The sequence below is a fragment of the Palaemon carinicauda genome, chromosome 2 (assembly GCF_036898095.1).
Source record: "Palaemon carinicauda isolate YSFRI2023 chromosome 2, ASM3689809v2, whole genome shotgun sequence".
In the NCBI taxonomy this organism is placed as follows: Eukaryota; Metazoa; Arthropoda; class Malacostraca; order Decapoda; family Palaemonidae; genus Palaemon; species Palaemon carinicauda.
The window spans coordinates 155,258,371-155,270,524 of NC_090726.1; the positions used below are offsets into that span (position 1 = coordinate 155,258,371).

Genomic DNA, 12,154 nt, shown 5'->3' on the forward strand with positions numbered 1-12,154 from the left:
TATATATATATATATACAGCATACAGACACATGCACATATATACATGTATATACATACGTTTGTTTATATATATATGTATATATATATATATATATATATATATATATATATATATATATATATATATATATATATATAAAATCTCCCGGATTATAACCTTTTAATGTTTTTACATAATAATATAAAAGGCAATTAGAATAGCCTTAAGAAATATACACTTCAAGAGAATTAATACAAAAAAAACAAAAAAAATACGATATTTGATTTCTCCCATCTTTATCCCCCATGTACGGAATTTAACGAAATGAAAAAATAACTTGGAGAATCTCTCTCTCTCTCTCTCTCTCTCTCTCTCTCTCTCTATGAAAGAGCGTCAGCAGGTCGTGGAGACGTTGGACAGATACCATCAGTTGAGAACATCAAGAGGTCGTACCCTTTTCTTTCTTATCTACCTGCCCTCTCGTCCTTTTTTTTTCTATAAATACTCCTGTTTGTCTTTCATTGGCTCTTCAGACTTTTTCACTTGTCATCTCGCAAACATTTTCTTTCTTTTTTTCTCCCACTATGGGAACATTCTTTTCCAAATTCCTTCAGAACAATTCGCCAGCTTTTCCCGGTCTTGTTTTACCTGTCAGATGCTCTGACATGGAAGACGACTACGCATGACCAAATTTAACACTTCGCCAAAAGCAGAAGGAAAAAAATAGATTGGTCAAACTTGTTATGTTTATAAAAATTGCCAACGTCTCTGATGCCACTTAACTGCCATTGAGACAAAGGCAGAGAGAAAACGAAAAAAAATCTTGAAGAAAAGTTTCGAGAGATCTGACCTCGTGGCCTCTTGAACAAAAACGTTTGTTTAAGTTACGTCTGATTGCCCAGTGCAAATTGGATAACCGCTCCACTCGCGAGAATGGGATAACCCACTCTGTCCAAGGGAACTGGATAAAGCTTTTCCTTCTGCTAGAACTAGAGATCCTCTATTTTCGGAATGGGATAGAACATCTTGAAATAATCCCCTTCATTTCAACATTTTCAAGAACTCCAGATCAGTTATTTTGTTGTAATTGGATTACCAACCTCTATTTGCGAGAATATGTCTGAATTATAGTGTACTGTCATCGACTTTTTTCCATATTTTTTTTCCTTTCCTTTTTAGAGAAACTGTAACTTTTCACTCATTTCTTTGAGAGATCACTGTAAAAAGTATTTTTTTTTTCCTTTTATCACTCTTCTGTTCTTGGGAGTACATTTTCATGATAGACTAATCATCGTCTTTCTTCCCTTCAAAAACAAAAATATTTTCCCTTCACCCTTTAATAAAATCTCTATCTCTCTTTAGGGACCCGATATTATTTTCTAACCTTCTTGAAGAAACTATTTTTTCATATTTTTTTTTCCATGGAAGTGATTAGAATCGTTTTTAGGGAGGCCGATCTACAGAAGATCGTGAGACCCGATTCGTGAGTGCGGCTTCTCTCAGGCATCTATTTATCTTGACAGGTTTATAAGGCTAGTACTCAAGGTGTTGCTGGTAGGTCTTCTTCATTCTGAGAGGATGAGAGTTTTTATATTTATATATATATATATATATATATATATATATATATATATATATATATATATATATATATATATATATATATATATATATATATCATAATTATTATTATTATTATTATTATTATTATTATGTTATTATTATCATTATTATTATTATTATTATTATTATTATTATTATATTTAGTCTTAAAACGAATATTCCTGTTGACAAAAAACTCATTACGTTCTAATAATAATAATAATAATAATAATAATAATAATAATGGTAAATTGGGTAAGAAAGTTCGATCCTACGACAAGAATCATTTGAGGAAAGAGAAGCCGTAGTAATAAACTAGGTCTAAATAAACACTAACGATTAAACCATTCTGCCTCAGTGCTTCTTTGACCAGCTCAACCCACTGTAATGATTTGCAGAACTTGAGTTTCGAACCACCGCCGCGATCGAAACAGGATGCCTGAGTTCAAAATCACATTAACCGATGTCGAAATTGTCGTTTTTGGTCGTTTTCTTGCAGCGACATCGTACAAGAATTTGTAACATTAGTTTTGCATTGCTAATGGCTCGGTAATCAGCCTGGCTTTCGCTTCTGAATAGTTCCTTTTACATCCCTTATGAACATGTTATACCAGTGTCCAGCTGCTTCTGTTCGCTGGTCTCATTTTATCTGCAGCATACATCGAATACCACCTTTTTATGCTTCGGGAATATGGCTATTAGTGTTCGTTTTACGTATTTGCAATTCATTCTCAGCTGAATATGGATAATTATAGATGCATTTGGAAGGAACTCCTACCAACAGTTCAACATGTTAATCGGCGATAAGATGTTTTGGTCAAAGCTATCTGTTGTTCTATCGGCCTTCGAACACAACTCAGTACTATTAAGGAAGAGAGTAAACATTGCATTCGGGGATATTTAAACTCCAATGAAGAGATCTTTGTTATGAATGAGATAAAATGACTCTCAGATTAGGGAAATGGAATGCTTTAAGGTCATCTCCCAGGTTAACTTCCTGCTAAACCCACAAGGACAGAAAAAATCATCAAAATACACGTATCACAGGGTCATCAGAAAGATTAAAACCTTTGGCCTTCGGCGCAAAAGTTCATATTTGGGGTACAAATGTTGTTGTTCATTATGTTGATCTGAGCAATATATTTCTTACTTCGACTAGAGAAATATGACTTTAAATGGTTAGCCTAGACGACTCTAAAAATAATAACTAAACACTGCATATACACACACAGTACAGACACAGTACATTTCGAGTAGATAGATCCTCATTAACTTCCTATTAAGGGAATGGATAGTGGCTACTCACAAATTAAGCAAGTATGCAGAATATTATATATATATATATATATATATATATATATATATATATATATATATATATATATATATATATATATATATATATATATGCTAAATTTGTGAGTGGTTACTGTCCATTCCCTTAATAGGAAGTTGATGAGTATCTATCTACTCGAAAAGGCAATCCTTAACGGCCACTAAGCAGCTGTTTTCCAAAATTTCTTGTGCTCTGTCAACTGCAATTTACTCATCACCACTGCGCCTTCTTCTCCTTTCTTTTTCCATCCGTATTTTAACAGTAGATCGGTGGCTTTAATTGGCTCATTCATGACCTAACGTGATCTTACTGTGACCCTTTATCCCGAAGCTGACCTTCGAAGTGGATGACGATGGGGAGGGAGGGGAAAGGAGAGAGAAATTAAAGGGAAGGAAGGTGGTGACCGACTTGACCAGGGGTGGAAAAGGCAAAAGGATTTAGATATGACTTATGGTCATTATGCAAGGGTAAAATTTTAATGACACTCCAACAAGATCCTTTGAGGAGATTATTTAAAACTAGGTTAGCATCAAATGAAATAAACACTAGAGAGAGAGAGAGAGAGAGAGAGAGAGAGAGAGAGAGAGAGAGAGAGAGAGAGAGAGAGACTTCAATAATTTTTAGTACATCAGCGGAGACTCAATTTGTCCTTGGGTAGAGTGAATTAGTATAAACGTTTGGTATTGAGAGAGAGAGAGAGAGAGAGAGAGAGAGAGAGAGAGAGAGAGAGAGAGAGAGAGAGAGACTGCATAATGAGCGAGGATGAGTGAGTGAGCGGGACCTGTTTCTGGCGAAGGTGATGACGTCCTTTCTTAAATCAACAAAGACTTGGGTGTCTCGAGGGCGGTTCTAGATGGATGCTCAGATAACATCATGATTCTGGGCAACTGATGAATATATCATCATATATTGACCTCAACCCGAGATGAATACATCATGAATCAACAGGACCTCTTCTGCTATAGCGATGATAGTATGATGAATAATGGAAAGAGAATATTAAACGTCTGGTATAGATCAGAGAGAGAGAGAGAGAGAGAGAGAGAGAGAGAGAGAGAGAGAGAGAGAGAGAGTTCATAAAATGCAAAGAATAGCGAATATTGAGGTAAAATTCGATTGTGTGACTTGCCAAGCAGGACTTTACTGCACGTTTAAGAGAAATATTTATGGCTGCATACGGTGGCCCCTCTGGTTGATCGATTAACTCCCCAGGGTCAAGACCTGGCGGCTGGATTTGCAATAAATCCTTCATGAGATAAGGAGCGATTCAACGTCTTGGCAAAAGGGATATGCTAACCATGAGATCAAGATAACTGTCCTCAGATGTCACCTGGTGTCAGCAACTCTTACTCAAGAGTGGACGTGACCAGCCAAAGACATTCGCCTTACTTCCTCTCCTTTCTTTTCCAAAGGTAGAAGGGCTCTCTCTCTCTCTCTCTCTCTCTCTCTCTCTCTCTCTCTCTCTCTCTCTCTCTCTCTCTCTATAAAGCAGTGAAGAGAGGGAACCACCTACAGTAAAAGACAAATTAAGAGTGATCATGGCATTTATGGATGGGAAATATTTTTCCTCCTAATAGTAAACTCACATCCCTTAATCAACCTTATTATATTTCATTACATTCCCAAAAATGGATATACAAAAAAAAAAAAAAAAAAAAAAAAAACCTACAAGCACCAAGTTGAAATTTAAAACGACAAAAAGGCCTGCCTACTCATTAATTTTAAAAAGAAACCTACCCTTGTCGTTAGTGTCAACAGACATGCGTCGCCGTTAAGAGAAGGAATGGCTAAAGTCTCTCTCTCTCTCTCTCTCTCTCTCTCTCTCTCTCTCTGGATGCTGACGTGACTAGTCGGATGCGCTCCCTCCGCGCCATAGTCACGAGATAATTTTTAACAAATCGATCCCACGACTCAAGACCAGGATTTTCCGTAGTATTTTTCAGCTTTCCACGCTGAAATCAGTAGAGGAAAATACATGAAACCAGCAACTCTTCATGATAAAAATGTCTGGAGAAAGCATACTTTTTTTTACGTTATCTCTTTTTTTTACATTCAGTCGTCTTCATACTTCTCCAACTTATCATTTATTCCCACGCATCGTTCGTCAACTGCTTTCGTATTTCTCTTGTCTTTTCGTTTGGACACAGCTTATCTTCAAATTTACATAAGGTTCATAGTCCCTGAAGGACATTTCTATTCTTCCTCCATTATTTTTTTCAAATAAAACATATTTAGTACAATATCCACAAAAAGTGTCTAAAAGAAAATTTTCCCAGTGTCAAACACCAAATTAGAAATATCATCCTGAATCCGATGAAAAGTCCCTGTCTCCGCTGAGAGAAGAGGAGCATCATCTCTCACTGTGCAAGGCCTTCAAAGACGGTCACGTGACCCAAGGCGGCCAATAGGGGGCGTGAGTTGGGGACGGGCCACAGCAGCACGATCAGGTAATCAGTAAACCAAGCTACTGGGGCCGTGCGGTAAAATTACTATTATATAGCATGCAACGATCCTGCCTCCACAACCCCTGATCACTGCCTGTGACAGGCTGGCACGGTTAAAGATTGTTTATACCAGCGCCCCGTCTATATGATATCATGCTTGAGAGAGAGAGAGAGAGAGAGAGAGAGAGAGAGAGAGAGAGAGAGAGATTCGTGCATGAAATGGCTATGACCACGAAGACTATTACATAAAAATGGTGGACCCTAATTTACTGAAATTCCATAATATAAAGCTATCAAAACCTGCAGTACCTAAAATCAAATCCATGGAATTACTGTCCATGCTGACATTACTATTCAAAGAAAGGCAACATTAGCAGAAAATGAGATACAAAGTATAAACCTCCAGATATCTTCCATCGAAAATTCACTGCCTTATTAGATTTTGTGTACAGAGTTTGAAACAGAAGAATATTTTCGTTAATGAAGTGGTTGGGTAATGAAATTAAATAATTCCAATGAACGAAAAAAGATCAAAATTGATTTAAACATATTAACATCAATCTATAGCAGAATACGAGGGTGATTAATTCCTCTCCTGTTCTAAACAACAATGAAGTTCTATTAATAATCCGTAATGAAGCGAAAGTAAGAAAACGTGTGTTAAACATTATCTGCCCTCCACCTCCCCTACTATTTAATAACCCCGTCTTTAGTCAAGTTCTTCCATAATTCAAGATATTCTCTCTCTCTCTCTCTCTCTCTCTCTCTCTCTCTCTCTCTCTCTCTCTCTCTCTCTCTCGTGCATCTATAGGAATCAGCGTCTGGAGAAACGTTGCTACTGAAGATAGATGCCAACGGTTACCATAACAATGCAAATAGGGAATGCCATAATGAAGTGATACCAGGCCAGCAACTTGTGAGGAATAACAAAAAGTTCCCCAGGGCTTCACTAGCAGTGGAAGAAAAGGAAGGGCTGGAGGAGAGAAGTACCTATTCCAGCTATTCAGAAAAAAACAAAAATCCCAACAGTACCACTGGACATGTATAAATAGTCACAGTTGTTCCCCTCTTGTACCTTGATTAATGATGGATACACCACGGCTAAATTATCATTCGTTTAGCACTGAAAACATTCATTTTACCTAATTTCAGACCTTTTGAAAGATAACGCGACCTGTACCTGGTTTGCAAGCCATCGTGTTTGTTTTGAAAAGACCATACGTAAATATAATCACATGTAAGAGATCATTTGTGTAAAGCTACTAACATATTGGATAATTGGATAACATATTTACAAAATATATACTGAAGTAAATGCACACGCCTAAATAAAAACATTTATACATATATATATATATATATATATATATATATGTATGTATATTTATATATATACATACATACACACACACACACACACACATATATATATATATATATATATATATATATATATATATATATATATATATATATACATGAAATTATATTGGGCCTACCCAAAATTCTTATCTTCTCTCTCAAGTGTATTAGAGTATAAACAGGACAATATATATGCAGATATCCTAGTTTCTTCTGCAACATGAAAACATAGATAAAATCTCTCGCACAGCTTTTCTCTAATGATTGCATGCTTTTAATTGTAAAACTTTTTCATCAAGAGAAACCTTTTCCATCACCATAGTAATTCTGGTGCAAAAATATAAATTTCTGCTTTAGAGAACCAGAGTAATTTTGATATCAGCAGATTATTTCTTGAGAGTTTAGTGTCATAGATTACAGAGTACATTTTGAAGTTATTGCAAAGCACGAGACTCATAATTGATCCCGACAGAGGGACGCTTCTCAGAGGCAATTTTTAGATTCTCTAAAAGTAGTTTCCTTTTAATATCAATAACAGTAATAGCAGCAACATACATTAATGCCAAAGGGGAACTTGTTTGGACGTCCATCACAGGTGCAATCCCCACAATTACAGCGTTGTTAAGACACCTCGACTAACCCATGATTTTTCTCTTTCTCTTCATCTCCCGCAGGCATTCCGTGAGCAGCGCATCGACGGCTCCGCACTCCCTCTGCTGACGGAGGAGCACCTCACCTCCAGCATCAACATGAAGCTCGGTCCCGCCCTCAAACTGAGGTCTGTCCTTGCCCGGCGGCTTGGCGCATGTAATGTCTGCCTTCACTGCGATCACTGTCATACGCAGACGCAGGAACGAAGGCCTGGGTCTGCTTCTTCCGGGCAATAAAGCAAGTAAATGGCACAACGACTTCTTTATCAAGTCCTGGACTTTTCTAGAGGAATTTCTCGAGAAGACAGTTCTTCAAAAGTCCACTACCCTGAAAGTGATTCCGTTGCGGGCATCATTTTAAAAGTCCTCTGTGTGTTGTGTTGTACCTCACCTAATGTGTCGAATAAAATGGCCTTCTTTGTAACATTTCATGTGAAAGTTCATGAGAATATGTTCTGTATATCCCGTCATAAGATATCGAAAGAAACATGTATTAAGAAGTCGACGAGACGAATACTGATGAGTAATCGCTTTAAGCTTTAGATAATATCTGTGTTAACTGGTTATCTTAGAAAATATGATTTCCTTATTTTGGTTGGAATATTTACATACTTATTTTTATTCCTAATTTTTCCTCACGGTACCTGATAGTCACCCGTCACTACCTATGGAAAAGAAAGTGTTAGAATTATCATTAAAATTCACTGGGTCTCTATTACCAAGTGTTGATGAAGGGTAATGTACAAGACTTAAACCACCCAATTATCACACAATAGCGATGATCCCACCCGGGTCTGTTGTTAAGCAAATATTTGTGTAAAGATCGGTGTAAACAGTTTTTGGAGGTCTCAGCATCCCTGGCTTGTGTGAGAGCTTATGCTCTGAGCCTCGTACTAGAGAATCCTTAGCACTTAGATACTAAAAATCTCTTAATGAAGTGTCAGTCCTTCGTAAGGACATCAAAGAAAGGTGCTCTTTCCCGTAGACTTTGACAAACTGTAGTTGCCGTTGCTTAGTCGACCAGTGAGACAAAAAGAGCTTAATTCTAGTGAAAGGAAAATGCTTGAAAAAGCTTCAATCCTCCACAAGAGCTAGGCTTAGGTATACTGTAGGTGCATTAATACAAGAGGCATGCGCTTAATAGGGCCATATTCTGAAACGTCACTTCAATCTTTAGTTGAACTTTAATGTCCTATAACAAAGTGTAAAGCTGGGAAAATTTTATGAATCATTCGGAGAGAAATGATTAAATGTTAAAAAATAGCTTTAATCTTCAAATGTATATCTTTCACCAATTCTATTCAACATGACTCATTAATGTAATCTGCAATCTTGGCAAGTCTAGCCTTCTGGCCCTTTTATTCATATATTTACGTTTCACAGATTTGAAAAACAAAATATTTTCGAATAATTTACTTATTTCATTTAATTTTCTTCTTAATTTCTGAGGCTATTCTAAGTGACATTTCAGAATCTGGAGCTGCTCTGTGCTTCCAGACTCGAAGGGGGTGATCGCCCCCTCAAGAGTCCCCAAAAGACAAAACTCGCTCAAGAATATACAAGTCATAGTCTTTTTAAAAATCCATTTTTTTGTTATTTTTTGTTTGTTTTTATTTCGTTGTACAATCATTCCACACAAATTATGTACATTTGCAAAGAATACCTCACAGGCTAGTTGTTTGTTTTTTTTTGTGCTGTAAACATGCATTGCAACTAAATGTTTCCTTTTTTAGACACTGCAAATGAAAACATAAAAAAAAAAAATGTATAAAAAAAGCTAACAGAGAGAATGACAGACTTCGTAGAGTTTATTATAGAGCGCTTGAGCTCTGGGTAGTTTTTGAGAGGGGAATATAAACCCACAATGGTTAAACCCTAGCTGTGATTGTATCCATGTTTGTCTTTTAAACTCCCATTCAAAAGGAATACTTAATTTTCCCCTTTCAAATCCGACCTTTGTTAACCCAAAGATTATCCCTAAGTCCGCCTTTTTTAATCTTTAAAGTCATATTGATGGTAGGTGCATAGAGATGGTTCAGTATTTATTTTGTCTATTATTTTTTTTATTACACGATTAATAAATGTGTAATTACTGGGTAGTCTGTATATAATTGTTGATATGTTTATGAATACCACCTCAGAGTCTCGAGGGGCCACTGTAAGTCATCTTTAATTCTTTAACTATTAAGTTTCAAATGTTCATGGTCATTTATGGTAAATGTAGCGACAATTCAGTAGTTTAACTAACAAGGCCACTGGACAGACGGTAGTTAAAATCTAAATTGAAAAAAAAAATAGATTAAGGATGAATGCTACATTTGAACATGGGCACTGATCTTTCTTTCTACCAAAGGAGTATACTAGATAATAAACTAAATTCTAGAGTTATTCCGATTATAAATAAATAACCAATAAGGTAAACCATTCTAATTCGATTACCTGAAATCTCAGAGTTCTCTCCTTCAAGGAACATGATCTCCACAGTTGCCATTTCACCAAAGAAAACAGGAGGTAACACAAGACTTGAAGTATTCCTTCACAACTACCGTCTGCCATGAGAGGCTGAATCACGCTTCATTAGTCATGTTATTCATTAGTTTCTCCTTTGCCATTTATTTCATTATTTTTCATCCTCGTTTATCACGTGAAATAGATCCTCCTGTCATCCACCCATTGTGTTTATAGACTTTGTTCAGAATATCGCTGTAAATAAAACAAAACTTAAGAGTTAAATTTTTTATCTATCTTAATAAAGAAAAAGAACCCGGTGGTATGCTAGAAGGGCTTGGCGAGCAAAAAAAAAAAAAAAAAAAATTGATGGCAGCTGATGCCATCGAAAAACAGAATGAAAAGCTGCCGGTGTTAATAACTAACCAATCATAACTTGTCTCTTGAATCCTTTCCTGAAAAGAGCAAGTTATGATTGGCCAGTTATTAGCAATGGTTGCTAATAACTGGCTTATGAGAATTTTTGAAGGCATCAGACTGCACTGAAACCTAACGTCCAAACCTGGAAGGAATTTAAAACATTAATGAACACATTTAGTTGAAGAAATTGATCTCTAGGTCTTTTTCCCCCAAGTCGAACTAGCACTGAAGGGCCTGCAGGGTCGGGTGTAAGCAATAACATGTTATATATATATATATAAATATGATTATAAATATACAAATGATTTACGTGCGAGTTGGTGGAACTTTAGAGTGGAAAATATATTTTGTTTGTTTATATTATTTTCTATTGGGATGGCTTGTACTACACCACACACCATATTGTAAATATCATAACACCAAAATAAAGATGAGAAAGATGATTGTGTAGTTTTTATGTATACCCTTTTAACTTATTGATTATATGAGAAAAAAAATGAAAAAAAGTAAGAAAAATGCTCATAATGAAGGTTATGTAAAAGACTGATTTGATTGAAGATAATAACTAAAAGTATGAAAAAAAAAGTCTGGAAAAATGTTGAGCAAAATCAGGTTTACTATCAAGATTGATAACGATAAAAGTAAAAAAAAATGAAAATATGACAAGCACTTTGAGTGATTCATGTGACAAGTAATATATCCAATTGTAGTCCAAATTAATGAAAATATCTATCTGAGGAACACCACCCCAAATGATAACCTTTTGCATTATCATAGAGTACATGGTCATAAGGGCAGAATGAGGCACAATTGAGGAGAGTGGATAAAATAAACCTTGTATTTTACTTAATTTCCTAAAACCTTCAGCTGATTGGAGAGTAAAACCTAACTTATCATCTTATCATTAATAATAATAATAATAATAATAATAATAATAATAATAATAATAATAATAATAATAATAACAGCAGCTCAAAAATATAAAAGCAAGATTTATAGGTTAGAGATGTAATATAGCTGAAATTTTTAGCCTCAAAATCTTTAATAAAATCTTAAATACAAATTGACAATAAATGTATAACGAAAAGAGAGGTTACGCAAATTAAGGTGCATTAGAGGAAAAAAACTTTTTTTTTCTTGAATTGGAAGCCACCAGAAATTACAAATAATTACATGCCCAGATAATTCAGTATATAGCTTTGATGTCATATAAATTCTAAGAAAAATAAAAATAGAAAGAATATACAAGTCACTACTTTTTTTGCGATAAAAATCCAGATCTTCCTTCAGGAAATTTCTACACATAATTTTAAGTTATGATGGAAAAAAATTACATTAGGGGCTTGAAAAACATGGCAGGCCATTGACATAGCAACTAAAATTTAGATACCACCGGTTACAAATGCTCCCTGAGAAATGTTGGATATTTTTTTTTATATATTCAGTATATTACAAAAAAAAAAAAAAAAAAAAAAAAAAAAACAATAAGAAAAAAAAAAAACAATACGTATTTCCTAAAAGTAGTAAGATATTTCAAGAAGCGTAATCTAAGAAGCATTATAAGTCAAAATTCCTAATTTTGACGACCAATAAACAATGAAATAGCACACCAATGAGAACATACATCAGGCAATTTCAATCACAGCAAATATTGCTGCCTAAAATAAATCCCCAACTGCGAGGGATATTTGCATTAGCCTCACCAGGTGTCACAGTGCACAACGAGAAAGGTTGCTTCCCAAAACATCCTCCAAAAATGATGTCCCACTTACAAAAGGCTCGTTTAGTCGATTTTATTTGGATGGTCGCCTCTCAAGACGACATGACTGACGTTTATGTCTAGGAAATCACAGGAATAACAACAGAAAGAGTACTTTAGATCAATCACGCTTGCTATTTACGGATAACTTT

The 12,154-nt window shown here is 35.3% G+C and overlaps 1 protein-coding gene across 2 annotated transcripts in view; it reads left to right on the top strand.

Moving 5' to 3' along the window:
* LOC137628065 (uncharacterized) overlaps window positions 1-10,686 on the top strand; it is a 50,315-nt gene extending 39,629 nt beyond the window's left edge. For both annotated transcript variants that reach the window (XM_068359396.1, XM_068359397.1), the window contains exon 4: window positions 7,400-10,686. In XM_068359396.1, the coding sequence (XP_068215497.1) occupies window positions 7,400-7,612 (213 nt within the window). In that variant the 3' untranslated portion in view covers window positions 7,613-10,686. The remainder of the gene's footprint in view (window positions 1-7,399) is intronic.
* Window positions 10,687-12,154: the final 1,468 nt, after the last annotated feature.